The 26173-nt window shown below is 43.6% G+C and overlaps 2 protein-coding genes across 7 annotated transcripts in view; both read left to right on the forward strand.

Annotated features, from left to right (window-relative positions):
* Window positions 1-26173, forward strand: part of ZHX3 (zinc fingers and homeoboxes 3) — a 105719-nt gene that overhangs the window by 76765 nt on the left and 2781 nt on the right. For all 6 annotated transcript variants that reach the window (XM_084776233.1, XM_084776237.1, XM_084776238.1 and 3 more), the window contains one exon: window positions 16959-19949. In XM_084776233.1, the coding sequence (XP_084632359.1) occupies window positions 17096-19949 (2854 nt within the window). In that variant the 5' untranslated portion in view covers window positions 16959-17095. The remainder of the gene's footprint in view (window positions 1-16958; window positions 19950-26173) is intronic.
* Window positions 8768-11430, forward strand: LOC311594491 (small ribosomal subunit protein eS28-like). The gene has a single exon (XM_084776244.1). It carries the CDS (start codon window positions 9345-9347, stop codon window positions 9552-9554), a length of 210 nt encoding a protein of 69 aa, XP_084632370.1. The 5' UTR covers window positions 8768-9344; the 3' UTR covers window positions 9555-11430.

Here is a 26173-nt window from a genome sequence, read left to right on the forward strand (position 1 = left end):
CTCACCCGTAACTCCATCCCCAATAGATCCAACATCCTCTTCTAGCCTCAGTGGGCACTGCACTCATGTATAATCCCCCCCAACACACACACTATACACATAATTAAAAATAATTGTCTTTTTAATTTTATTTATTTTTATTTTTTGTCCATTGATTTTTTTTTGCCTGCACATATATGTTTGAGGTTGTCAGATCTTGGAGTTAGAGACAGTTGTGAGCTGCCATGTGGGTGCTGGGGAATTGAACCCCAGTCCTTTGGAAGAGCAGTTAGTGCTCTTAACCACTGAGCCATCTCTTCAGCCCCAATTCAGTCTTTTAAGAAATGATGTAGTTATTCTTATTTTATGTGCATTGGTGTTTTGCCTGCATTACATGTATGTCTATGTTAGGGTGTCAGATCACCAGGAACTGGAGTCATAGACAGTTGTAAACTGCCATGTGAATGCTGGGAATTGAACCCATGTCCTCTGAAAGAGCAGCAAGTGCTCTTAACAGCTGAGCCATTTCCAGCCCCAATTCAAAGTCTTTAAAAGAAATTTTTAAAAAATAAAAACAAACAAGTCATAGAGTATGCAAGTGGACCGTAGTGTAAACTGTGGGGCCTTTGTGATCATTAATTACAGACAATGCGTTCTCCTAGTGGGGTATACTCATAATTCCATAGGCATTGAATGGATGGGAACAGGGCATATGAGAAACCATTGTACTGTTTCTTTAATTTTGTTGTGAATCTATAGCTCTAAAGTTAGTAGTCAATGGTAGAGAGCTTTCTTAGGATGTGAGGCTCTGGGTTCAATTCACAGCACTACCAGAATCATGGTGGCACACATGTGTAGTACTAGTACTCAGAAGATGGAGGCAGGAGCATCAGGAGTCTAAAGTCATCCTTGACTGGGTTGTGAATTCAGGATACCTTAGGCTACATGAGAGCCTGTCTGAAAAACAAACAAAATAGATCTGAGCATATTGGCTCATACCTATGAGCAGTACTGAGGTAGAAAACATGCAAGTTCCTGGGATACATAGTCACATTCTGTCTCAAAAAGGGAAGAGAGGGAAGGAGAATGAGGAAAAGGAAGGAGGGAAGGGAAGGAAATAGCTACAACAAGGAAGGAAAAAGCCTAAATAAGTTAATATCAATAATATATTTTATGGACTAATAAGATGTCTCAGTAGGTAACAGTGCTTGTCACACAAGCTTTGAAGACCTAAATTCAACCCTAGACCCATGGTGGAAAGGCAGGGCTGAATCCCACAGGAGCATGCCTGCTCCCTCCCATGCAGCTTTTTTTTTTTTTACAAATATGCACATATACGCATACATGCACACACGACAATAAATAATTTATATTTTATTTAACCAGCTCTATTAACATATTAATGTCTTAATTGTAATTGTTATATGTAATTGCTATAACTTCTTAGATCTTTTATCCTTTGTACCAAGTCTTCGGAGTGTGGTCAGTATTTTACACTTAAAGAATATGAATTCACAGTGGCTACATTTCAAGTGTTTGGTAGGTACATGAACACCTGCAGCTAATGGCTGCTCTGTTGAAGAGGTTCTGAAACCTCACTCAAAAGCCTCACTAGCCATAGTAGTTTTTTTCTCTGTAATAATAAGCAAATAGAAGGGGAAAAGAACTTGCAGTTTATCCCACGTCATCTCAGCTGTTTTCCACATTGCCTGTGGATCTTTAAAGCATCCAGGGCAGTACTGTCCAGTAGATATATAATGGAAGTCATATGTGTAATTTTAAGTGTTCCAAGAGCCACAGTGAAAAAATGAAGAGAACAAAGTTAATTTGAAGCATTATTTATTTAAAATTTTATTTCAATGTGTATCCAATATTAAAATTGTTAATGAAAGCATAAAGATCAATGGAAGAAAATAGAGCTCATAAATTGTTACACACATAGATGATCTTTGATCAGTTCTTTAAAAAATAATTTATTATTATATAAATATAAAAATAGCTGGCCGTGGTGGTACATGCCTTTAATCCCAGCACTCAGGGAGGCAGAGGCAGGCAGATCTCTGTGATTTCAAAGCCAGCCTGGTCTACAAAGGTGAGTCCAGGACATTAAAGGCTACACAGGGAAACCCTGTCTAGAAAAACCAAATAAAGCCAGGTGTGGTAGCACATACCTGTGATCCCAGCACTCCAGATAGCAGAGGCAGGCAGATTGCTGTAAATTCAAGGCCAGCATGGTCTACAAAGAGACTCCGGGACAGCCAAGGCTACACAGAGAAATCGTGTCTCAAAACAAAACAAAACAAAACACCCAACAAAAAACAGAACCACCAAATAAATATATACATAAGTAAATAAAAATGTATTTTTTTTATACGTACATTGATGTTCTATCTGCACGTATGTCTGTATGTAGGTATCAGATCTCTACCTCTGGACAGTTGTGAGCTGCCATGTAGGTCCTAGGAAATGAACCTGGGTCCTCTGGAAGAGTAGCTTGTGCTCTTAGCCACTGAGCCATCTTCCCAGCCCCACTGATCAGTTCTGTTTAGTGAAAAAAGGAGAGTCTTTTTAACAAATGGTGCTGGGAAAACTGAATGTCCCTGTGCAGATAGATAAAGCCAGACCTTTATGCCATATACAAAAAATGAATGCAGTGTAGATCTAAAACTAAAATGAAAAATTAAAACTATAAATTACTTTGAAGACATCAAAGAGGGGATGTTTTATATTAGGTAATGATTTATTATCTATGATACTAAAAAAAAATAGACAAAGGTGATTAAACAGACAAATTGAACTATATCAAAATCTTGAGTTCTCCTTATCAAGAGATGTTCAAGAGTGAAAAGTCAGTGCATGGAATGGTAGACTGTACCCTTGAACGGTGAGCCCAAGTAAATCCTTCCTAATGTTGCTTTTGTCACAGTATGAGGTAAGTAAATGATGCACGTCCTGAAGTTGCTTTGGTTAGCTGTTTTTTGTCAGAATGATAAAACTGACTACTATAGCACATAAGGGAGCAGGGTGGTGTGGAGCTCTTTGCTTGACATCTGTGTGGATTGTACAGTGTTCCCAAAACATATTCATGGACATTGTAACCCCCAGATGCCATGTGGGTGCTGGGAACCAAGCTTAGGACCTCTGTAAGAGCAGCTAGTGCTCTTAACAACTGAGCCATCTCTGCAGCCCCTCACATAAAAATTTAAAACATAGAATTAAGAAACTTTTAGAAACTTCTTTTTTCTGAGACAGGTATGTATCATTGTACAGCCTAGGCTAGCCTCAAAGGCTAATCCTCCTTCCTGTGCCTCCCAAGTTCTGGGGTTGCAAGTGAGGCCAACATGCCTAGTAGAAACTTGTGATTTGTGCAGTTTCGATCTCATAGAAAGGAAATAAATGCATCCTAGTTTGTTGAGATAGTTAGCTCACCCAAACACTAAGCAAAGAGTCTAACTGGGTGAGTGTGTGAGTGAGCGTCCATGTGTGTGTATCTGTCCTAGAGTCTTGTTGAGTGAGTGTATGTGTACATGTAGCACAGTGGTTGGGACAAGAATAGGGAGAAATGTATGATTCATTTCTGACTTGAAGATGATTTAAATAGTTGTTGAAGTCTTAGATTTTGTGCCTTTCTTAGTAAGGATTACTATTGCTGTGATGAAACCCCATGACGAAATGTAACTTGGGGAGGAAATGGCTTGCTAGGCTCACACTTTCACATCATAGTGCATCACTGAAGAAAGTCAGGACAGGAAGTCAAACATGGCAGAAACCTGGAGACAGGAGCAGATGCAGAGGCCATGGAGTGGTGCTGCTTACTGGTTTGATCATCATGGCCTGCTCAGCCTGCTTTCTTACAGAACTCAGGACCACCAGCCCAGGGATAGCACTACTTACAATGTGCTTAGCCATCCCATATCAATCACTAATTAAGAAAATGCCCTCCAGGTTTGCCTACAGCCCACTCTTACAGAGGCACCTTCTCAATTGAGGCTCCCTTCTCTGTGATAACTCTAGTTAATGTCAAATTCCACCAAAACTAGCCGGCACAGAGCCTGTAGAGCCAATTTTACCTTTGTGGGTTTTGTGGGCTTAGGTGTCAAGGCCTCGTTCTCCTCCCCTCAAGCCACTTCAGTGCCCTAAGGTTCCTCAAAGACAGAGCCAAGTACATGCAGCAGCCACCCCAAAATGCCTCATTGACTCCGCACTTTGTTCTGCTGCCTCCCAGGACAGTGGACGGAACATGGCTGTGATCCTGAAGAGTTCTGGGAAGATGTGGAGCTTAGTTAGTGCTGTACAGTTGGTACCCATCATTGACATAGGACCAGAAGTGGATTTTGTAGATATAGTCTGGCTCTTAAGCTGATCAACCCATCAAGTGGTACTTAATATTGCATATCAAGAGAAAATGGTAACTTCCTAATGAGATACTTACCTATAGCAATCAAAATACTACCCAGGAGTTGAACGTTTATTTAAGTGTCTTGGTTCTTCACTTTCATGGGGCTGAACCCTGTGCTCCTACAGTTTTTTTTTTCTGTTGGAGCAGTGCCCTCTTTTGGTTGAAAGAAGTGGCGCTTTTTCAACAGAGAAGGCAAGAAAAGGCTCAATAGATTTCTTCCCCTTTTGACAAGTAAATTTAAATTTTGACTTGTTGAGTTCATTTAGAAAGAAGAGAACCCATATAGCCTCAAGAAGGACTAGGAAACAAGCTTGAGAGGCAGTTTAATGACAAGAACTAAAAGATAAGGCCCAGCTGATGACACATGCAGCTGCTGCCCAACCAGCACCACAGGCCTGGGGAGGAAGGACTAAGGAGAAGCAGTTTTTTCCCTAATGAATTCCCATAGTCACAGCATTATTTACAAGAGGTGGATACAACCTAACATCCACTGGCAGACAAGGGGATACAAGAGAATGTGATGGCTATAGAGTGGGATATTTTTTAGTCTTCAAAAGGAAGGATATTGTGGTACAATATTACAACAGAGGAGCCTTGAGACACCTGAGTGAAATAAATTAGACAGAAGAAGGGCCATAGTTTTTGTATCTAAGTAAACTCTTGATTACCAGTTGTGTTGGTAAGATGATCAAGGTACAGATTGTGTGTAGTGCTGCTTGGACTACACCCTAAAATAAGACTTCAACTCATATGAGCTATAGTATGAGCCAATACAGATAGCATTGTGGCATTAGAATTCTTAACCCCGTGCCTAGATCCCGTTTATCCACGTATTTAATAATTAAAAAATATCATTATATGCCAGGCATTGTGTGACATGGTAGAATTTAAAGAGGGAAAGGACAGAAAGTCCCAAAGTGTTGGGAGTGTCTACCTGAATGCCCAGATGGCCTGTGGTAAGATACTCCATGTCTGTGCACTCCAGCAGCTCTTCCTTAGCTTGCCGGGTCACTCCGCCCTAGAGCTCTCCTCTGAGAGGGGAAAATTAGACAGGACTTTGGCATAGATGTGGGCAGGACTTACAGGAGTTGCCAAATGATGGGCACAGTTTTCACTGAATTCTCTTCTGGTTGGGCTGCACCTTGAGTGCTTCTTTCTCTTCCAATTGCCATATTTTGAAAAGACATGCACAAGGGCTGGAGAGATGGCTCAGAGGTTAAGAGCACGGGCTGCTCTTCCAAAGGTCCTGAGTTCAATTCCCAGCAACCACATGGTGGCTCACAACCATCTGTAATAAGAGCTCGTGTCCTCTTCTGGTGTGCAGGTGTACAACCAGGTGCAACACTGTATGCATAATAAATACTCTTTAAAGTATAAAGAAAAGAAAAGACATGCTCAGATTCTTTTACATGCCCAAAAGACAGAGCATGTAATTTGGTGATAGAATGAGCTCAAAGAACTGTTCCCCAGAGAGAGAATGAAGTGAAGGTGCTTACAGTGCACAGGCAGTTTCTAAATGGGGAGTGGTTGGGTTGTTCCTCATCAGTTGCTGTCCCGGTGCTGACTGTGTGTTGCGTACTTGGTATATTTGTGGGTTTATCAACAGGCTGAGTTCCTAAAGGCAGAGTGGCTGACTGAACAAAGGAGAGCACTTCCATCTTTGTTTTAGTGTATCTTACAAACAGTGGGTGAGCGTGCCTGTTTTTGAAGCCTTACACACTGCACACAACTTCAGATGTCTCAGGTTTCCCTCAAGCAAGCAAAAGAGAGACATGCAACTTTATATTCTTCACACAGTGTCGGAATGAAGCACTGTGTGTCTGATCTTGTGGACTTTGTAGTAAGGTCAATGAAGAGAGTCATCAATGAGACTAAGCCTGTAGGAGGAGGAGAGACACTGGATTTGCAGGGTGAGCCAGGGAGGGTTTTTATTTTTCTAAATGAATGTTCTTAAGAGATTCTTGTAAGCATGCCAGCTTGCAAGCTATTTAGCCTGTAAACTATGTGGCCTACTCTGGAAAAATTCAATTAAAACAAAACAAATGTAATTTCAGAGTACCACATCCAGAACAAACCATTTATAATGCTTTAAATTTTTTTAGTTTAAATTTAATAAAGCAATTTACTTTTGTATTTGAAACAAAATTTAGATTCAAGTCCGTTTCCCAGTAACACATTTCCTTTGAAAGCAGCTTTCTCACACCTCTGCCGAGCAAGTGCTGGCCCTGCCTCTTCTGCTGCCCTAGACTCGCCCCACGCCCTGCGCAGCCCCTTAAGCCTCACCCTACTTCCTGTATTTTTCCCCCTATGGGTTTGAGTGGCTTTTGGCAAAGATTAGAGTTTTTTCACTGGGGCCGTTGGCATTTCACAGCTTCCCTGCTCATTAGCAGTCTGACCCATTTGCTCCCTGAATCACTTGTGAAGAAACCAGCTCAATCTAGTTTTCCCCGAGAACAGACACCCATTATCAGCAGCTCAGGTCTCCTTTTGTTTTTTGCCTGGTGCTTACTAGTTCCAAATGTGTTTGGTTGATAGTAATGCATCATCTTAGTCACCAAGTCTCCGTCTCCATTCACGTGGACACTGCTCACATACCCTGGACTTTAAAAAGTGTTTCCAGGGCCCAGCTACCCTGCATTGCCTCCATTTCTCCCAGCCTGATGCCAGCCGCTGGCATCTCCTGCCTAAACTTCTTTCATATCCTGATGGATGCCCCCGTGTCGCTGCTGGCTTTTCCCAGTTTGTTCTCAGTACAGCCAGTGGAGCCATGCTGGACTGATCACAATGCAGATCCTGTCCACCCTCTTCTGGCACTGCCTGTCTCAGAAATTGTAACATCGTAGTTTTTCTGCACGGCCTCACCACAGCTCTTTCACCTGGTCTCTTCATGCCCTGTCTCTACCACTGCCACCATTTCAACATCCTAGTGCCAGCTGGCATTTCTGCTTGGAATATGCTTCCCCACACACCCAGACAGCTCACTTCTGCATGTCGCAGTCTAGGCCCCAAACAGGGAGGGCCTTGTACATGTAGGCAAGGGCTTTTCCACTGAGCTATGTGCCCACCTCCCAGCTCTTCTTTTAGGACCAGGTGACTAGTCACCATCTGAGACACTGCTAGTGACCAGGCCCAAGAGTAAATACTGAAACAAGGCAGATACTTTCCTAAAGTCCCCCCTGGAGGTGACACATTTTCTCACATTTCATTACTTACACCTAACCTTGGGTAGACAGGGCATTCCAATATATCTGGGAGAGCAAGCCCCAAAGTATTAATGAGCCTAATAACCATAGCAGACCATTGGCTTCTTGAGTTCAGCGATGGCATAAGCTTAGTAAATCAAACCCACATGAAGATAATTGCATGTGTGCTCATTGCACGACACCATTGTAAAACTCCTTTCTATTGGTGCTGGATGTTGAGCTCCTTGTCTCTGGAGATGCTCAAACAGGGACTGTTGTAGCCACCAAACAGTGGTACATTGAAGGACTCTGCTACAGAGGTAACTAGCTAAGCCGAGTCTTTCAAGTACCTCTTCTTCCTGGCTTATACAGTGCTCGCCCTTCTGAGCTTGAAGACTAACTTAGCATTCACTTTAGAAGTGATAACATCTGAGGGGAGCAGACCATTTCTGTTGGTGATGTGACAGAAACAAGAATTGTTTGAGGAATGAAGACAAGTAGAGAGCTTTGGCCCTGAGCCCTCAATTGAACTACAAGTTGAATTTAAATGCAGAAAGTATTAAGACCTGTAAGCACTCAGGGTAAAACCACCCCACCTCTGGGCTTGGCCATTCTTCACTACTCACAGGCATGGGCTTGGGCAGATTTGAACTTTGTGTAGGCTCTTTATTTCCAACAGAACACTAACTGCTCAACAACCAGAAGAGATATGCTGGGTTGCCACAGTCCTGCCCACACACACTCCTGAGGGAAGATGGTTTCCTATGTGTGCTGTTTGCTGTAGAGTGCTACTGACTTACCTTGGTCTTCTCACTCCATCCCACTGTGACAAGAGTTCTCTATTAGATATAAGAGGAAATATATAGCTTGTCTTTTTATTTATTTTATATCATCATTATTATATTTCTTGATTTTTCTTTGCATGGGCACATATGCCACAGTGTACAAATGGAGGTCAGAAGACATTTTGTGGGAGTTGTTTTCTTCTTCTGCCATGTGGGTTCTAGATATTGAACATGTCAGGCATGACAGCAAGCTCCCTTACCTGCTGAGCTGTCTTGCTGGACCACACAATCTGACACATCGTCTGGACTGGATGACAGTCTGGACCTCCTCTGATAGTAAGAGAAAGTAAGAATCATTCTAACACTTTTATACCCTTTGTGCTGGCTAGTTTTATGTCAAAATGTCACAAAGTCATCAGAGAGGAGGGAGCCTCAATTGAGAAAATGTCACCATAAGATTGGGCTGTAGGCAAGCCTTTAGGAGATTTTCATAATTAGTGATCGATGTGGGAGGGCCCAGCCCACTGTGGGTGGTGCCATCCCTGGGCTGGTGGACCTGGGTTCTCTAAGAAAGCAGGCTGGGCAAGCCATGAGGAGCACGCTAGTAAGCAGCACCCTCCATGGCCTCTGCATCAGCTTCTTTCTCCAAGTTGCTGCCCTGTTTGAGTTCCTGTTCTGACTTTCTTCAGTTATGGACTATAATGTGGAAGTTTAAGCCAAACAAACCCTTTTCTTTCTGAGTTGCATTTGGTCATGGTGTTTCATCACAGCAACAGTAACCCTGACTAACACACCCTTAATGCTTTTTAAAAAAAGAATAGTAGAGCCAGGCAGTGGTGGTACACACTTTTAATTCCAGCTCTCAAGAGGTCGACGCAGGAGGATCTCTGTGAGTTTAAGGCCAGCATAGTCAACAGAGTGAGAACCGGGACAGCCAAGGTTATACAGAGAAACTCTGTCTTTAAAAAAAAGAAGAGTCTCTGCCAGATTGCCGCCATCATGGACATGAGCTGCGTGCAGCCTATAAAGCTGGCTAGGGTAACCAAAGTGCTGGGCAGGACTGGCTTGCAGGGGCAGTGTACGCAGGTGCGTGTGGAGTTTATGGTTGACACCAGCCACTCTATCATTGGAAACTTCAAAGGCCCTGTTCCAGAGGGTGATGTGCTCACCCTATTGGAGTCAGAGAGAGAAGCTCAGCGGTTGTGCTGACCCTACTGCTGGGTCCTGGATACCCACCCATGGGATGACCTGCAACTGTTAAATAAAGCATTTGTATTAAGAAAGAAAGAAAGAAAGAAAGAAAGAAAGAAAGAAAGAAAGAAAGAAAAGGAAAGAAAAGAAAGGGAAAGAAAGAAAGAAAGAAAGAAAAGAAAGAAAGGGAAAGAAAGAAAGAAAGAAAGAGAAAGAAGAAAGAAAGAAGAAAAGAAAGAGAAAGAAAGAAAGAAAAAAGTAAAATAAAGAAAAGGATAAAAAGAAGAATGACCCCTAACCACCAAACCCACCAGAACAATTCAGTTTGTAAAATCTTTGAGCCATCTGTAAGGAAATGTGAAAATAAAGGGGCTATGTTTGCTCTTTAGTAGATATCTAGGGTAAATGTAGCCTAAAGGGAAGCTGGGCTTAGAGTGAAGATCTGCTGTGATGGGCATCTCCTGTCCCCTTCTCCCTTAGTAGCTTCTCTGTGTTAAAAGAGGTGGGAGCAGTAATAATGCCCTGCGGGTGGGCGTTGAGGGTGGAATGAGAAAGGCAGGGTGTCGTGTCTTCAGAGTGGTGAAATTGACTTGACTTAGTTTTCTCAGTGGTGTGGAAAACTCCCCGAGAGATAGTCAGTTTATTTAGGGTTGGCTCGGGCAGTGGGAAGGTGGGTGGCAATATCTGCTTGTCATGGCCAAAGCTAGTAATTCCCAACAAAGGAAAGATAAACATTTAAAACTATTTTTAGAAGTTGATAGAAAGGCTTTGTTTGTCATGCACATTTTTCATTTTATTATGAAAATCGGTATATGTAGAAGTAGGATGGTCAGATTTGTTTTTATTTATACGCAGTCCCCAATTTTTTTTCTTGTGCTTCTTTCCCCCTCCAGTAAATACTATACCATGAGTTGTTTTGCACATAAATATTTCTTTGTGTCATGCTAGCCAATTTAGAACTTGTTTTGACATAACTGAAATGCTAGTGTTATAAGTAATTCTGTAATGCCATATAACGTCCATTTTTGATAGATAGGCTTAAAAAAATTACTACTGTTGCTCCCCGTATGGGATTTAGCTCCTCCCTCCCTCAACCAGGGGGTAGAATCTATCTCCCCTCTCCTCTAATAGGGCCTGGTCTTATAACTTATTTTTGACTGGTGGAGTGTGCCAAAAGTGACACACTGGCAGTTCCAGATCTAGCTCATAAGATGGCTAGCAGCTTCCTCTCTTGGAAGTCATCCACTGTGCAAGAAGCCTGACTACTCTTAACCGCCATGCTGTGAAAAGGCACAAGCTGCCACGTAAAGAGGAGAGTGAGTCCGGTCCCAATCATCCCAGCCAGGGAGTGACAGACACGTGAAAGAGGAAGCCATATATCCTGCTCTCTAGCTTCCCTGCCGTAAATGATCAAAGAATCTCCTAACTAAGGCTATGCAGAATCATGGGATAGACATCTTTTTCTTTAAATCACTGGATTTTTAAAAATTGTTTTTTAATGTGATAATAAGCTAAAATGCTGACACATGTTCATCTTTCATTGACTGATTTTTTTGTTTGTTTGGTTGGTTTTTTTGTTTTTTCGAGACAGGGTTTCTCTGTGTTAGCCTTGGCCATCCCAGACTCGCTTTGTAGACAAGGCTGGCCTTGAACTCACAGTGGTCTGCCTGCCTCTGTCTCCCGAGTGCTGGGATTGAAGGTGTGCGCCACCATGCCCGGCTCACTGACTGATTTTTTTTTGTTTGTTTTTGTTTTTCAAGACAGGGTCTCTCTGTGTAGCCTTGGCAGTCCTGGACTCACTTTGTAGACCAGGCTGGCCTCGAACTCACAGCGATCTGCCTACCTCTGCCTCCCGAGTGCTGGGATTAAAGGTGTGCGCCACCACGCCCGGCTTGACCGATTTTTTAAAATGGTGTTTTGTTCTTAGTTTGTTTGAATCACAATCCAAATAAGATACAGCTCATTTGCAAATGAAAATTTTATTTATTTTTAACATAGTACTTACTCTAAAAGCATAAATTCTGTGCCCTTGTTAGCATTCTTTTGCTTGCCATCAAAACAAAAACAAATACATTTGAATTGGGGCTGGAATGATTGTTCAGAGGTTAAGAGTACTGACTGCTATTGCAGAGGACCCAGTTTGACTTCCAGTATCCACATGGTGACACATAGCCACACCTAAATCCTGTGCCAGGAGGTCTGATGCCCTCTTCTGACTTCCTTGGGCATGGGCATGCACACGGTACACATACATACAAAAGACAAAACATTCACACACTAAGAATAAATAATAACCAAAAAAGCAAAAATTGAAGTGTGTGTGTGCGTGCATGAGAGAGAAAGAGAGAGAGAGAGAGAGAGAGAGAGAAGAAGGAGGAGAGAGGAGAGAGAAGGGAGTGGCGAGGAGAGGAGAGGAGAGGAGAGAGCTCATGTGCCATGGCTTGCATGTGAAGGTTACAGGACAATTTGTAGGTGTCAGTACTCACCACCATGTGAGGCCTGGGGGTTAGACCCAGGTCATCAGGCTTAGTCACAAATGTTTTTGTACTTGCTGAGCCATCTCACTGGCCACATAAGCTCATTCTAAAGCACTACATTTTTCTTTTTGAACAATATTTCTTATATTTTTAATTTTTCATACAATATATTTTAACTGTATTCTTCCCCTCTCCCAGTTCTTCCCAGAACCTCCCTACCTTCCTACTCACCCGGTTTCTTGTTCATCCTCTCTTTCAAAAACAAAAAAACAAAAACAAACTCAAAACAATATTCGAAGGACAAAAAATAGCAAAAGAAACAGAAAGAGGACATAAAAGTCATAGAGTCCATTTTGTGTAGTGTGGTTCATGTGTCCAGTGTCTCTCCACTAGAGAATGCTGGGATTTTCTTCTTCCAGCACGTATCATTCCGTGCTTACTTCCCCTTCTCTGTGTGCTGAGACTTTATCTGGCTTGAACTTGTGCAGCCCCCCATGACCCCCCTCTCCCCTGCTGCCCTGGAACTCCACCTGCCTCTGCCTCCCAAGTGCTGAGATTAAAGATGAGCGCCACAACACCCAGCCAGCAATATTTTCATGAGCTAATTATTGCTTGGTTAAGAAGGAAGAATCATAGCATCAGTGAGCCATCTTTACTGAGGAAAGGAAAAGTATATGTTCCATGTCACAGTAGAAAGTACAGGAAGCAGGACTCTAGAGCAAACCCTCTGGTGCTTCGAGCTCTCAAGATGCCGGCAACTGCCATCTTCTCTTTGCACTGCAGGTAAAGGCAAGCACATGATAGCCCAGAAGACAATGAAGGCCCTTGATTTAAGGAGTAGATTGTTTCCTTACAGTTGGACTTGCTTTTCTAACCAAACAGTGGGGCTATCAGAGAATGCTGACCCTTCCTGTGTTTACTTTTATGTTTCATAAGTCTCTTGAGATGGACCCTTGAATTTTTCTGAATGTTTATGGCAGTAATTTACAGTGCTAGCTGATGCAACCAATGGGCATCAATTGGGATTCTTTGATTCTATCCAACAGCCATTCTCAGAAGTACTTATTCACTCCGTAACCTAGAGCCTGGAGAAATGGTTCAGTGGTTAAGCATATTGGTTGTTCTTTCGGAGGACCCAGTGTAGGTTCCCAGCATTCACATCAGGTGCTTTATAACCTCCTGTACCTCCAGCTCTAGGGTATCCAGTGACCTCTTCTGGTCTCTGGGTACTACCACAGGTATGTGCATACGTACAGAGATACACAGACATATACACAAGTTAAACAATAAGAGAATAAAAGTCCATGTGCACAAAATGTATCTGTTAGCCCTTCTGTTGCTGTGACAAAAGTTTGGAAGAAGCAGCTTAAAGAAAGGGAACATTGGCATTTTGACTCGTGTGTTCAGAGGTGTCAGTCTACTTCAAGGAGCACAGCAGCTCGCATCCTGTGGCCAGGCATCAGGAGTGGGTCTGCTGATGTCTGTTTTCCCTCTTTGCCTGTGGGATGCCGCATTTGGGGTGGTACTGGGTGAAGCCTCTCGGAGGAGAGGAGAGGCTCCTGTGTACAAACATAGTCAAGTAACATTAATAGTGTCAGGGACTGGTTCTCTCTCATGGGGGGATTGCAAGTAGGGCCAGTCTTTGGTTGGCTATTCCCTCAATCTTTGCTCCAGCTTTTTCCCTGCACATCTTGTGGGTAGGACAAAGTTTGAGTCAAGGGTTTTGTGGATGGGTTGGTGTCCTTATCCCTCCATTAGCAGGCCTGCCTGGCTGCAGGAGGTGGCCACTTCAGCCGCCATATCCCCAGTTGCTAGGAGTCTTAGCTAGCGTGGCCCACATAGACTTCTTGAGGCCTCCCCTATCCCAGGTCTCTGGCAAATTCCAGAGATACCCTACCTTCGATTTCTGTTTTCTCATCCCCCCCCCCCCGACTCTCCCTACTCCTAATCCCCACCCCTGCTCCCCTCTCCATTCCCTTTCCTACTCTCTCCCCTCCCTCCCCTCCCTGTACCTGCCTGCCTCTGCCTTCCAAGTGCTGGGATCAAAGCTGTGTGCCACCGTATCCAGCAAAGCCAAACACTCTTAAATGTACTTATTGTCCATTGGTATGTCTTTGGGGAAATGTCTGACCAAATCCTTTAGTCATTTTTTTTTAAACGAGATTGCCTTTTTCTTAAGTTGTAAAATATCTTCATATATATTCCAGGTATATCTTATCAGATATATGGTTTTTAAAGTCCATTTTTGTGCTGGGGCTCAAACTCAGCTCCTCTTGGATTTTTATTGTTGTTATTGTTGGTTTTTTTGTTTTTGTTTTTTTATTTCGTTTTTCAAGACAAAGTTTCTCTGTGCAGCCTTGGCTGTCTAGGACTCACTTTGTAGACCAGGCTGGCCTCGAACTCACAGTTATCCACCTGCCTCTGCCTCCTGAGTGCTGGGATTAAAGGTGTACGCCACTACACCCAGCCTCACCTTGTCATTTTCTTGACAATGACCTTTGAAGTCAATCTTTACTTTTGGTGAAGCTCAGTTGGTCCGTTTTTTTCACTCACTTGACTTTCACTCTATCTGAGGTCTTTCATGACTTATCCAGCAAGCTGAGGTGCTCATCAGAGGACTGTAACTGTGTGTCTGTTCTTATATTTGCCCTTATAAAGCACTTAAGTCAAAGCATTTGCTAATTATATGTAAAAGAACTTAGAAAATTTGTACTTTAGGCCAATAGACCTATTTTTGTGTGCTTACCCTCACAAAATAACCTACAGAAGAAAAAAATATCCTGAATGGCAGAGTTGTTCTTGTAATGTGACCTGTAAGAGTAGGCAGTTGAAACTCATATAACACCGAGCAGGATTCAATAGAGCTAAGTTTACTACAGTCCGTTAGACAATTAGTAGACATTTTAATTATTAAAGCCATGCAAAGAACATTCAATAATGTGAGGAAAAGGAAATATATGTTTGTTATGATTGAAAATGTATATAGACACTGAGAACTATTATTATTATTAGGTAGTTTTATTTCTTTTTTTAAAAAAAGATTTTATTTTATTACATATACAGTGTTCTGCCTGCACACCAGAAGAGGGCACTAGATATCATTGTGGATGGTTGTGAGCCACCATGTGGTTGCTGGGAATTGAACTCAGAACCTCTGGAAAAGTAGACAATGCTCTTAACCACTGAGCCAGCTCTCCAGCCCCACTGGTAGTTTTATTTCTTAAACTTCACTTACTATTGATATTTTTGTAGAGTTGAGTTGAGTAAATTTGTCTCTGACATTGGTAGGTTGGTGGTGGAAGTAGTGGCAAGTGGTTAGATCTGGATGTGTGTTTATTTTATTACAGCCTTTTAAATAGCAGTTATTTTTATCATCATGATAATCAGGCTAGATTTAGAAGCCAAAAGAAAATCAATATATTTAAATTTTCTCTATGTTTTATATAAAATCCAAACAGATAATAAATTTATTTTAATATTAGAATTACCATAATCTTACTCATTCTAGCTTGAACATTTGTTAAAAAGAAAACTAATACAGGCTGGAGAGATGGCTCAGAGGTTGAGAGTACCATCTGCTCTTCCAGAGGTCCTGAGTTCAATTCCCAGCAACCACATGGTGGCTCACAACCATCTATAATGTGATCTAGTACCCTGTTTTGTCATGCAGGCATGCATGCAGGCAGAGAACTGTATACATAATAAATAGAGAAATCTTTTTTTTTTAATTAATGATGATGATATATATTTATTCAAAAAAAATTTTTATAAAGAAAATATAGATTTAAGCATATGGGTCAATGGGAAGAGAAATCACTTTGGGAACACCAGAGACAGGAGTGTAGCAGAGACAAGAGGAGGCCCTGATAGCAGACTCTGTTAACAAACAAGATTGCCCCGGAATCACAGGGCAAAAACACCTTCTCATGGCATCTTATGGACTAGCTACTACAGTTATTTTACATATAAGTAAGCCCTTGGTTTAATTTCAAACAGATCAAAGATTTAATAGTTTTTTTAAGAAGAAAAAAAGGCATTAAAAGAAATAAAAATGAAAAATACAAGAGTGTGAGTAGTTAGCCGGGCATGGTGGCGCATGCCTTTAATCCCAGCTCTCAGGAGCAGAGGCAAGTGGATCTCTGTGACATTGAGGCCACCCGAGTTTACAAAGTAAGTCCAGGACAGCCAAGACTACACAGAGAAAAACCCTGTCTCTTAAAAAAAAAGTGAGTAAATTACATGAATCCAAGATGAAGTCTCACATTTAAGTTCCTGCACCTAAACTGGGTATGTGGGTACCCTCTGATCCTTGCCTTCACCTAGGTTACAGTGTCCTAGGTACATGGAGGAAGTACAACTTCACCATAGTTGGGAATACAGGTGGCAGGACAACAGGCAGGAAAGGCAGGCTTGGCTCTTAGCCAGTTCTCCCTGCATCCACACTGAAACTGACTTGGTCTCTGGGCCTGGTTTGAAGGAGACAGAGGCATTGTCGCGTTCATATATGTGGGAAGACTGTGAAAAGAAAACTCCTTGTTGGCCCAAATGTTTAAATAGGAATTACACTAGGTCTTTTGTTCTCAGTCTAAAATGGTCAGAATTAATTTTCAAGTCCAAAGTCCAAAGAGGGTGGTTTTCCTTCCCTCCCTCTTTCTTTTTTATAAGATGAATTACTTACTACAGAGACTGGAGGGGCGGGGGGGGGGGGGAACAAAGAAAACTATATTTTAAGGCAAATCAATGGTACAGAACATTCCAGCTCATCCTCAGGACAGCTACCAAGGAGCTCCTGCCTTAGAATCCACAGCGAAGAAGGACACAAGCGTCTTGTGAAAAGATTCACAAGATAGAAAGCAAGCAGTGGGTATGTGAGTGAGGACCTGAGAGACAGACAGATTCAAAGGCTGCAAGATATTCATCATATTTTTTTTCTCTTTCTCTCCAGGCTTAACAAGGAAAAGTGGCTTTCTGCAAATAACGGATAAAGCTGCCCTTAGAAGCACTTCCCAGGCCCTCATGGAGTAGCTGGAATTTGTACTGCAAGGCCTTCTTGCCTGCTGATCACCCAGCGTGATTGTCGCCATGGCCAGCAAGAGGAAGTCCACCACCCCATGCATGATCCCGGTTAAGACTGTGGTGCTGCAGGATGCCAGCACAGGGGCTGAGCCTGTGGAAACTTTGCCTGAAGGTACCCAGCAAGCTCTTCCTGCAGAGGCACCTGATGCCAGCAGTGACACAGCTCCAAACCCTAGCAGCACTGATGGCTCTGCCTTGGCAAACGGGCACCGGAGCACTTTGGATGGCTATGTGTATTGCTGTAACGACTGTGATTTCAGGTCCCAGGACATGACCCACTTTGTAGGACATATGAACTCAGAGCACACAGACTTTAATAAGGACCCAAATTTTGTATGTACAGGGTGCAGTTTCCTGGCAAAAACCGCTGAAGGGCTTTCCTTGCACAATGCCAAGTGTCACTCAGGGGAAGCCAGCTTTCTGTGGAATGTGACCAAGCCAGACAATCATGTAGTGGTGGAGCAGAATGTCCCTGAGAGTGCCAGCACGTCTGACCCAGCAGTGGAACCTGCTACCGAAGGGACTGACGGGCAGGCTGAAATCATCATTACCAAGACTCCAATCATGAAGATAATGAAAGGCAAAGCCGAAGCCAAAAAAATCCATATGCTTAAAGAGACTACTCCCAGTCAGGCTGTGAGTGAGGCCTTGTCAAAGCCGCTGGCTGGGGAGGCAGAGGTTAAAGAGGGGGACCATGTGTTTGTCAATGGGGCAGCTCCAGTCAGTCAGTCATCTGCTAGCTCCACAAAGCCCCCTCATGCTGCCAATGGGCCCCTGATAGGAACAGTGCCAGTACTGCCAGCTGGGATAGCACAGTTCCTGTCCCTCCAGCAGCAGCCACCAGTGCATGCCCAGCACCATACCCACCAGCCCCTGCCTACATCCAAGACCCTTCCGAAAGTCATGATCCCCCTGAGCAGCATCCCAACATACAATGCAGCTATGGACTCCAACAGCTTTCTGAAGAACTCCTTCCATAAATTCCCCTACCCAACCAAAGCCGAGCTCTGCTACTTGACTGTGGTGACCAAGTATCCAGAAGAGCAGCTTAAGATCTGGTTCACAGCCCAGAGGCTGAAGCAGGGAATCAGCTGGTCTCCTGAGGAGATTGAAGATGCCCGGAAAAAAATGTTTAATACTGTCATCCAGTCTGTGCCTCAGCCCACAATCACAGTTCTAAACACCCCCCTTGTTGCCAGTGCTGGTAATGTACAGCACCTCATCCAGGCTGCTCTCCCAGGCCACACTGTGGGACAGCCTGAGGGCACAGCAGGGGGCCTGTTGGTCACTCAGCCATTGATGGCCAATGGGTTACAAGCATCAAGCTCATCTCTCCCCCTGACAACTGCATCTGTTCCCAAGCCAACCGTGGCGCCTATTAACACTGTGTGTTCAAATACAGCATCAGCTGTGAAGGTAGTCAATGCAGCCCAGTCACTCCTCACAGCATGCCCCAGCATAACTTCCCAAGCTTTCCTTGATGCAAACATCTACAAGAATAAGAAGTCTCATGAACAGCTGTCAGCTCTGAAAGGAAGCTTCTGTCGGAACCAGTTCCCTGGGCAGAGTGAAGTAGAGCATCTGACCAAAGTGACAGGCCTCAGTACCAGAGAGGTGAGGAAGTGGTTCAGCGACCGGAGATACCACTGCCGGAACCTGAAGGGCTCCAGGGGCATGATGCCTGGAGAGCATGGCTCTGTTGTCATCGACTCTGTGCCAGAGGTTCCCTTTTCCCTGTCATCTAAAGTTCCAGAGGTGACCTGTATACCAACAGCAACCTCACTAGCAAGCCACCCTGCCACCAAACGACAGTCTTGGCATCAAACCCCAGACTTCACACCAACCAAATACAAAGAGCGAGCCCCAGAGCAGCTGCGAGTCCTGGAGAGCAGCTTTGCACAAAACCCGCTTCCCCCTGAGGAGGAGCTAGACCGCCTGAGAAGTGAAACAAAAATGACCCGAAGGGAAATTGATGGCTGGTTCTCAGAGAGACGGAAAAAAGTGAATGTTGAGGAGACTAAGAAGGCTGATGGGCATGTTCCTCAGGAGGAGGAGGGTGCTGAGGATGAGGGTGGAGATGAAGAGTTGGCCAGTGAGCTGAGGGTTTCTGGTGAAAATGGCTCCCCTGAAATGTTTATTAGCCATACCTTGGCAGAGCGGAAGGTCAGCCCCATCAAAATCAATCTAAAGAATCTGCGGGTCACTGAAGCCAGTGGCAAGAGTGAGCTTCCAGGGCTGAGTGTCTGTGAGCCTGAGGAAGATGGTTTGAACAAGCTGGTAGAACAGCCACTAGGCAAAGTGAGCTACAAAAAGACAGCACAGCAGCGTCACTTGCTGCGACAGCTCTTTGTCCAGACACAGTGGCCGAGCAACCAGGATTATGACTCCATCATGGCCCAAACAGGGCTGCCCCGGCCAGAGGTGGTACGCTGGTTCGGAGATAGCAGGTACGCCCTGAAGAATGGCCAGCTCAAGTGGTACGAAGACTATAAGAGGGGCAACTTCCCACCAGGTTTGTTGGTCATAGCCCCTGGCAACCGAGAGCTGCTGCAAGATTATTACATGGCACACAAGATGCTGTGTGAGGAGGACCTGCAGACTCTCTGCGACAAGACCCAGATGAGTGCCCAGCAGGTCAAGCAGTGGTTTGCTGAGAAAATGGGTGAAGAGACCCGGGCTGTGGCAGATACAAGCAGTGAGGATCAGGGCCCTGGAGCTGGAGAGCCTGTGGCAGTTCACAGAGTGCTGGGTGATGCCTATTCAGAGCTGTCTGAGAACAGTGAATCATGGGAGCCAAGTGCTCCTGAGGCCAGCTCAGAGCCTTTTGACACTTCAGGTTCCCAGGCTGGACGTCAGCTCGGTAAGGGGCTCCTGGGATCCATGCACGGCCTTTCTCTGAATCTGAGGGAAGCTGCAGTGAGAGTGGGTACAGGTGCCGGGCACTGCTGCCTCTAAGCTACCTGGCAACAGGGCAGCAGCTGAGGAGTGAGTGCCAGGGGACCTAGGCCACTAGAAGCCATGGAAGTAGAAAAGGCTGAGAACTGGGCTTTTGTTTTCTGTTCCTGTGTTTTTTATTTGTTGTGTTTTTGTTTTACATGCATGCAGGGAGAGGACATGGTGGACTTAAAGGGGCTTGCTCATGTGCTTCTAGCCATTTCTTAGCAATGATTAAGATGTCATCTGAAAGCCGGGCGTGGTGGTGCACGCCTTTAATCCCAGCACTCGAGAGGCAGAGGCAGGTGGATCACTGTGAGTTCGAAGCCAGCCTGGTCTACAAAGTGAGTCCAGGACAGCCAAGGCTACACAGAGAAACCCTGTCTTGAAAAAAAAAAAAGATGTCATCTGAGTTGCCCTTCTATATGGAGACAGGGTTAGGGCTTCAGAGGAAACGCAACTCAGATGGCAAACAGAAGAGCCTTCAGTGGTCTCAGCTGTATGTGTGCTGGTGCTCCCAAAGGTCAGAAGAGGGCATCAGTCTCCTAGAACTGGAGTTACAGGCAGTTTTGACTTGTCATGGAGGTTCTGGGAATCGAGCCTGGGTCTTTTGTAATAGGAGCAAGTGCTCTTAACTGATGAGCCTCTGGCACCACAGAGTGATTTTTTTCCCTAGTGAAAAATCTTGTCTTAGATTTGTATTGTTTTTCTGATATAGAAAAAATGTTTATCATAATGGAAAGGCACCTGTTTTAAGAAATATGAAATCCAAAGTTTGAGTTTTGCTCTTCAGTTTCTCTGGACGGTAGTGTTCTAGTGTTTAGAAGTAACAGTAGATCATTAGGACGCAGCTGTGAATCCAGTCATGTCAGATCATTAGGTTTTGATTTTCTGTGTTTTGGTTCCTGAGTTCCAGACTTCCTTCCTTCACTGTCTCTTTGCATTTATCTCCTGATGAATTGCCCTATCCCAGAGCAGCTACAACTAGAGTCAGGAGAGACGAGGGTTACCACAGCTGGAGGATTGGGGCCTCCAAAATGATAGCCTGGCCAGCCTGGTCAGGAGGGGACAGAGGTAACTACAGATGACTGTGGGATTGGTCAGCTCTGCAGGTGGTCCCTGGAGCCTGCTGCTCCTGTGTCGGGGCCTTCGTAATCAAGCACAACACTCTACCCACGAGATCCCAAGGTATTTCCTAGATGGTGTTGCATTGTTTTCATACAATGCCTGGACATTATTGTTTGCTTTGACCGAGGAAATCTTAGTTCCCCTCCCCTTCTTATTTTCTACGTAAAACCTCTTTAAAAAAATACACAATTTAAAAAATTATTTATTTATTTATTTTTATTATTATTATTTTATTTTTATTTTTTGGTTTTTCGAGACAAGGTTTCTCTGTGTTAGCCTTGGCTCTCCTGGTCTGGCTTTGTAGGCCAGGCTGGCCTCGAACTCACAGCGATCTGCCTGCCTCTGCCTCCCAAGTGCTGGAATTAAAAGTGTGTGCCACCACCGCCCAGCTATAAAATTCTTATTCTTTCACCGAATACTCTTAATTTGTTTAAACACCTGTTTTGAAATACTATGCTGTTACTTAAGGAAAAGGAGATTTCCAAGTATAGTTGTTTGTGGGAGAGTTGCCACCAGTGAGCCCCTGCAGAAGTGCTGCCTTTCTGTCTGTCTCTGTGTACATGCAGGTTGTGTTTGTGTTTGCTGATACGTGTGTGTGTGTGCCTGTGGAAGGCCAGAGGTCAACCCTAGGTATTTTTCCTCAGGAGCCATACAGCTTCTTTTCCAAACAAGGTCTGTCTTGGGGCTTGGCCATTAGTGGGCCATCAAGCTGCAGAGGTGAGCCTGTCCCAGCTCCTCAGCACTGGAGTTGTGTGTGTGTGTCATCACACCCAGCTTTGTACATGACTGCTAGGCCTCATGCTTACCAGGCAAGGCCTGACTAACTGAGCCATCACCATGCCCGATGTGTAGTCACCACTAAAGCAAGTGCGGAGCAAACACCTGCTGGGACCCAAATCACTGGTCCCCAGTTAGCAGTGTGAGTGCACTGGGCCACTGAGCTCTCCAATTCTAGCTACATAGCCACTATTGGAAGAAGAGCTCCAAAGTCTCACAGTGGCAGTTTTCCCTTTATTATTATATTTTTCTCCTCCCTGCCTTTTTTTCTTCCTCTCTCCTTCCCTCCCTCCCTTTCTTTTGTCTATCCTTCCTTCCTTCCTTTCGTTCTTTCCTTCCTTCCTTCTCTGTGTGTATATGTGTGTGTGCATATACATCTAAGTGTGGAAGCCAGAGGTCCACATTGGATTTCTCTCCTCTGTTGCTTTTTTATTCTTTGAGGCAAGGCCGTTCACTGAACCTGATGCTCACCAACTAGACTGGCTGGCCAGTGAGTTTCAGGGATCTACCTTTCTCTACACCCCTGCCCTCACCCTCTCTATACTTAAAAAAAAAACACTTGTATTGAATTTACTTGATAATTGTGTGCATTATAAAGTGTCTTGGCTATTGTGACACTCACCCTCTCTGTTTCCCAGTCCCTTTCACAAATTCTTGCCCCTCTTTTTTAGTGACCCACTGAGCTGAAGGTGCCAGATGACAGAAGAAGGCATTGCATCCCCTGGAGCTAGAGTTACAGCTGGTTGTAAGCTGCCTCGGGCCTCTGCAACATCTGTCTTTAACTGCGTCTCCCTAGCCTCCTAGGCCCAGTCTTATATAGACCAGTTAAAGGCAGCTGCTGTAAGGTCATTACTTCATTGACTGTGCATTTCACAGCCCTTTTCCCTGTACCCTGGCTCTTACATTCTTTCTGCCCTCTCCTCTGTGATGATCCTTGAGCCTTAGAGTGGGTAGTATAAACATCCTGTTTAGGGCTGAGCACTTTACCATCGCTTATTCTTAGCACTTTGAGGACCCATTTTATCAGGCAGCTCGGTGTCAATGACAGCTTAGCTAAAGAATACTAAAACATTTCCCACTTAGGGCCTAAGACTTCTTTAGCCACGAGTTTCTACCAGACGTGAGTTATCTTTTCTGTCAGAGGGAGTTATTTATACAATAGTTATGCCACTGCTGCACTAAAGAAAACATCTTGCCCTACAGGTTGGTATTGTAATTTGTAGGGTTCACAACTATTTAAGACTGTTGGTGCCTTTTCTCCTTCGGCTGTGTGTGTGTGTGTGTGTGTGTGTGTGTGTGTGTGTGTGTGTGTGTGTGTGTGTGTGTATCATCTTCTAGCACTATGGAAGCTAGCCAGCATTGAGAGAGCTTCCAGCTCAGTTCCAGTTTGACCTCTATACCTTGCAACCAAGTGGTATGGTGTCTTCAGTAATATAGTCTTATCAGTTAGTTCTGAGGACTGGCAATAGTTTGTATTATCTGGGGCTGCTTCTGGCTCTATGACCAACAACTCCTAAGGTGGTATCTCACATTTGGCACCGTTGAATGACCATGGCCTTTGGGAGCAGCATTATCCAGACATGCATGATATTTCCCTTTAAACGTCTACAGGTTGAGGTTATAGGAGAATGCTACAGTGTCTGGCTCTTTACATGGTGCCTGGGAATCTGAACTCGGATCCTTATGCTGGTGTGCAGGTACTTTACTAACTGAGCCATTTCCTCAGTCCTCACAGTGCCTCTTGGGGTGACCTGTGAGATCCTAGAGTGATGATGGGATGATGATGGTATAAGAAACAGCTTTTGAAAGTATGGCATATACAAAGAGCTGGAATGCCTTTCTGTATTTATCGTCTGCTCTCATTAGCTTTTATGCAAATAAACATATCGCATTTCCACTAATAAACATAGAGGTCTACATCAAAAAAAAGAAAGAAAGAAAGAAACAGCTTTTAAATGTTTGGTGTGACCCTTTTCCAATACTGAGTAGATTGTCTCTCCCCTTTACCTGGAAGACTATGTATGTATGTATATGTGTGTGTGTGTGTGTGTGTGTGTGTGTGTGTGTGTGTGTGTGTATAATTGTCCCCACTTCAGTGCTTGTGTGATGATGACCAGTAAGCCAGGATGTCATGCCCAGAGAGATGATAAGCAGAGAGTGATGTTATAAGGATGGTATAGCAGGACACAGAGCCATCCCCTCATAAGTTTTTGAACTTGAGTCCAGCTGAATATTCACAACATCCAGGGGTGAGCATGGAGAGGTTTGTCTAGTTTGGTAATTTTGGTAATTTTCTGTTTCCCTTGCCACTTTCCTCTTTCCATCCCCAACAGTAGGAAGCTCCAGGAACTAACTGTAGCCAGGGTTGCTGGTGTGGCTTATGAGCAGTAATGACTTCGTCCTCCAAAACTTGGAGCTTGCTGCCTTTTTGCCATCATAGAGGCCAGTCACTGTTCCCAACTTGAAGGGCTAAAGCAGCTTCTTAGTCACTGAGGATCTGAAGACTTCTTACCCCTTTTAGCACAACAGACATTTAAAGAATCTTAGGTCCCCACAGAGAGAGCAGAGTAGTAACTTCAGTGACCTCTACATATGAGGAGTACACACTTGACAGGAAATTTGGAAAACAAATGGCTCTGGCCCTCAGAGAGCAAAAATTACCAATTCTGGAAGGTAAAGAGAATTAAATTTTGAGTTACCATACATTGTACTTAGAAGGTCCCATTTTCAGCTGGGCGGTGGTGGCACACACCTTTAATCCCAGCACTCGGGAGGCAGAGGCAGGTGGATTGCTGTAAGTTCGAGGCCAGCCTGGTCTACAAAGTGAGTCCAGGATATCCAAGGCTACACAGAGAAACCCTGTCTCAAAAAACTAAACCAAACCAAACCAAAACAACAACAAAAAACAAAATAAAAGGTCCTGTTTCCAGTAGAATATTACAAAACATAAAAAGAAAAATGAAAGTATGTCTGTCCATTAACAGGAAAAAGAGTTTGACAGGTAAGTACCCTTAAGGAAGTGTAGGTATTGGAATTATGGTTAAAGATGCCAGATCAACTACATTCATTCCGTCTCTTCAATGAAATACAGGAAGCCATGGGAAGAATGAGAAGTCAGAGATAAAATGCATGAACACAGTAACAGTGTTAGCCAAAGAAGTACGAACTATAAAAACACTCCAGACTAAAACAGTATAATCACTGAGATGAAAAGGTTATTAGAGAGCCTAAGCCATAGATTTGAGCAAGAAGTAAGGGGTCAGAGGATTTGAAAACTTGATGAAATTATTCAGTGACGGAAAGAAAAAAGGACAGTAAGCAGAAACTAAAGGGGCCTGTGGGACATAGAAAGACATGAATATATGTCTTGTAGGAATTCTAGATAGAGGCAGAAAGAATATCTAAAGAAATAATGGCAGGAAACTTTACAAATAAAATGAAAGACATGAACATATACATCCAAGGAACTTAGTGAACTCAAAACAGGGTAAATTTAGAGAAAAAATAGCTCATTGTGTAAGGGATCCTCAGTAGGGTTACTGGCTGAGAAAGGCACCTTTGAAGTACTGAAGGAGGAAAGCAGTTAAGTCATTTCTAGGTGAACAAAAGCTAAAGTTCCTTACTGGTCAGTTGTCCTACTGGAGATGCTGCCAAAAGTCCTTCAGGCTGAAATGAAATGATAATTTGAACCCACAAGAAAAAAATAACCATAATAAAGATAATTTTATAGGTAAATATAATTCCAGTACCATTATACTTTTAATTGGTTTGCAGGGTTGTTTTTATCATCCATGTATGACTTAAAATGCAAACTTAATGAAAAGTATAACATTAACACAACGAAAGTATCTTCTCCATTGTAGTAAACAGCAATGGAGGAGAGGTACTTACTCATGGCTGGGGTCTGGGTACCATGGAAACTGAGTGGTATCAGGCTAGGATGCTTCAAGTTTAAGGTGTTAATTATGATCCACAAGTTAAGCAAACTGAGCACACTGATAAAAATAAGCAAATATCCAAAATGGCAGTAAGGATGGGTTGAAAAATAAAAACTAAGAAAGATAGAAAAAATAGCTGGGTGGCAGGAGTAATTAATCCTTTAAAAAAAATAATAACATACAGTATCAATGGGTTAAGTTGTTCTAAAGACAAAGATTGGTATATTGGATCAAAACCAAACAGGAACCATCTATTTACTATCTATTCACTTTAAATACAGGGACACAAAAGAGGTCAAAGGTAAAG

The sequence above is a fragment of the Acomys minous genome (genome assembly GCF_964271855.1).
Source record: "Acomys minous genome assembly, chromosome: 3".
Lineage (NCBI taxonomy): Eukaryota > Metazoa > Chordata > Mammalia > Rodentia > Muridae > Acomys > Acomys minous.

Bases quoted from the DNA above. Each gene is read 5' to 3' on its own strand.
- LOC311594491 (XM_084776244.1), top strand. From the start codon at position 9,345: ATGGACATGAGCTGCGTGCAGCCTATAAAGCTGGCTAGGGTAACCAAA.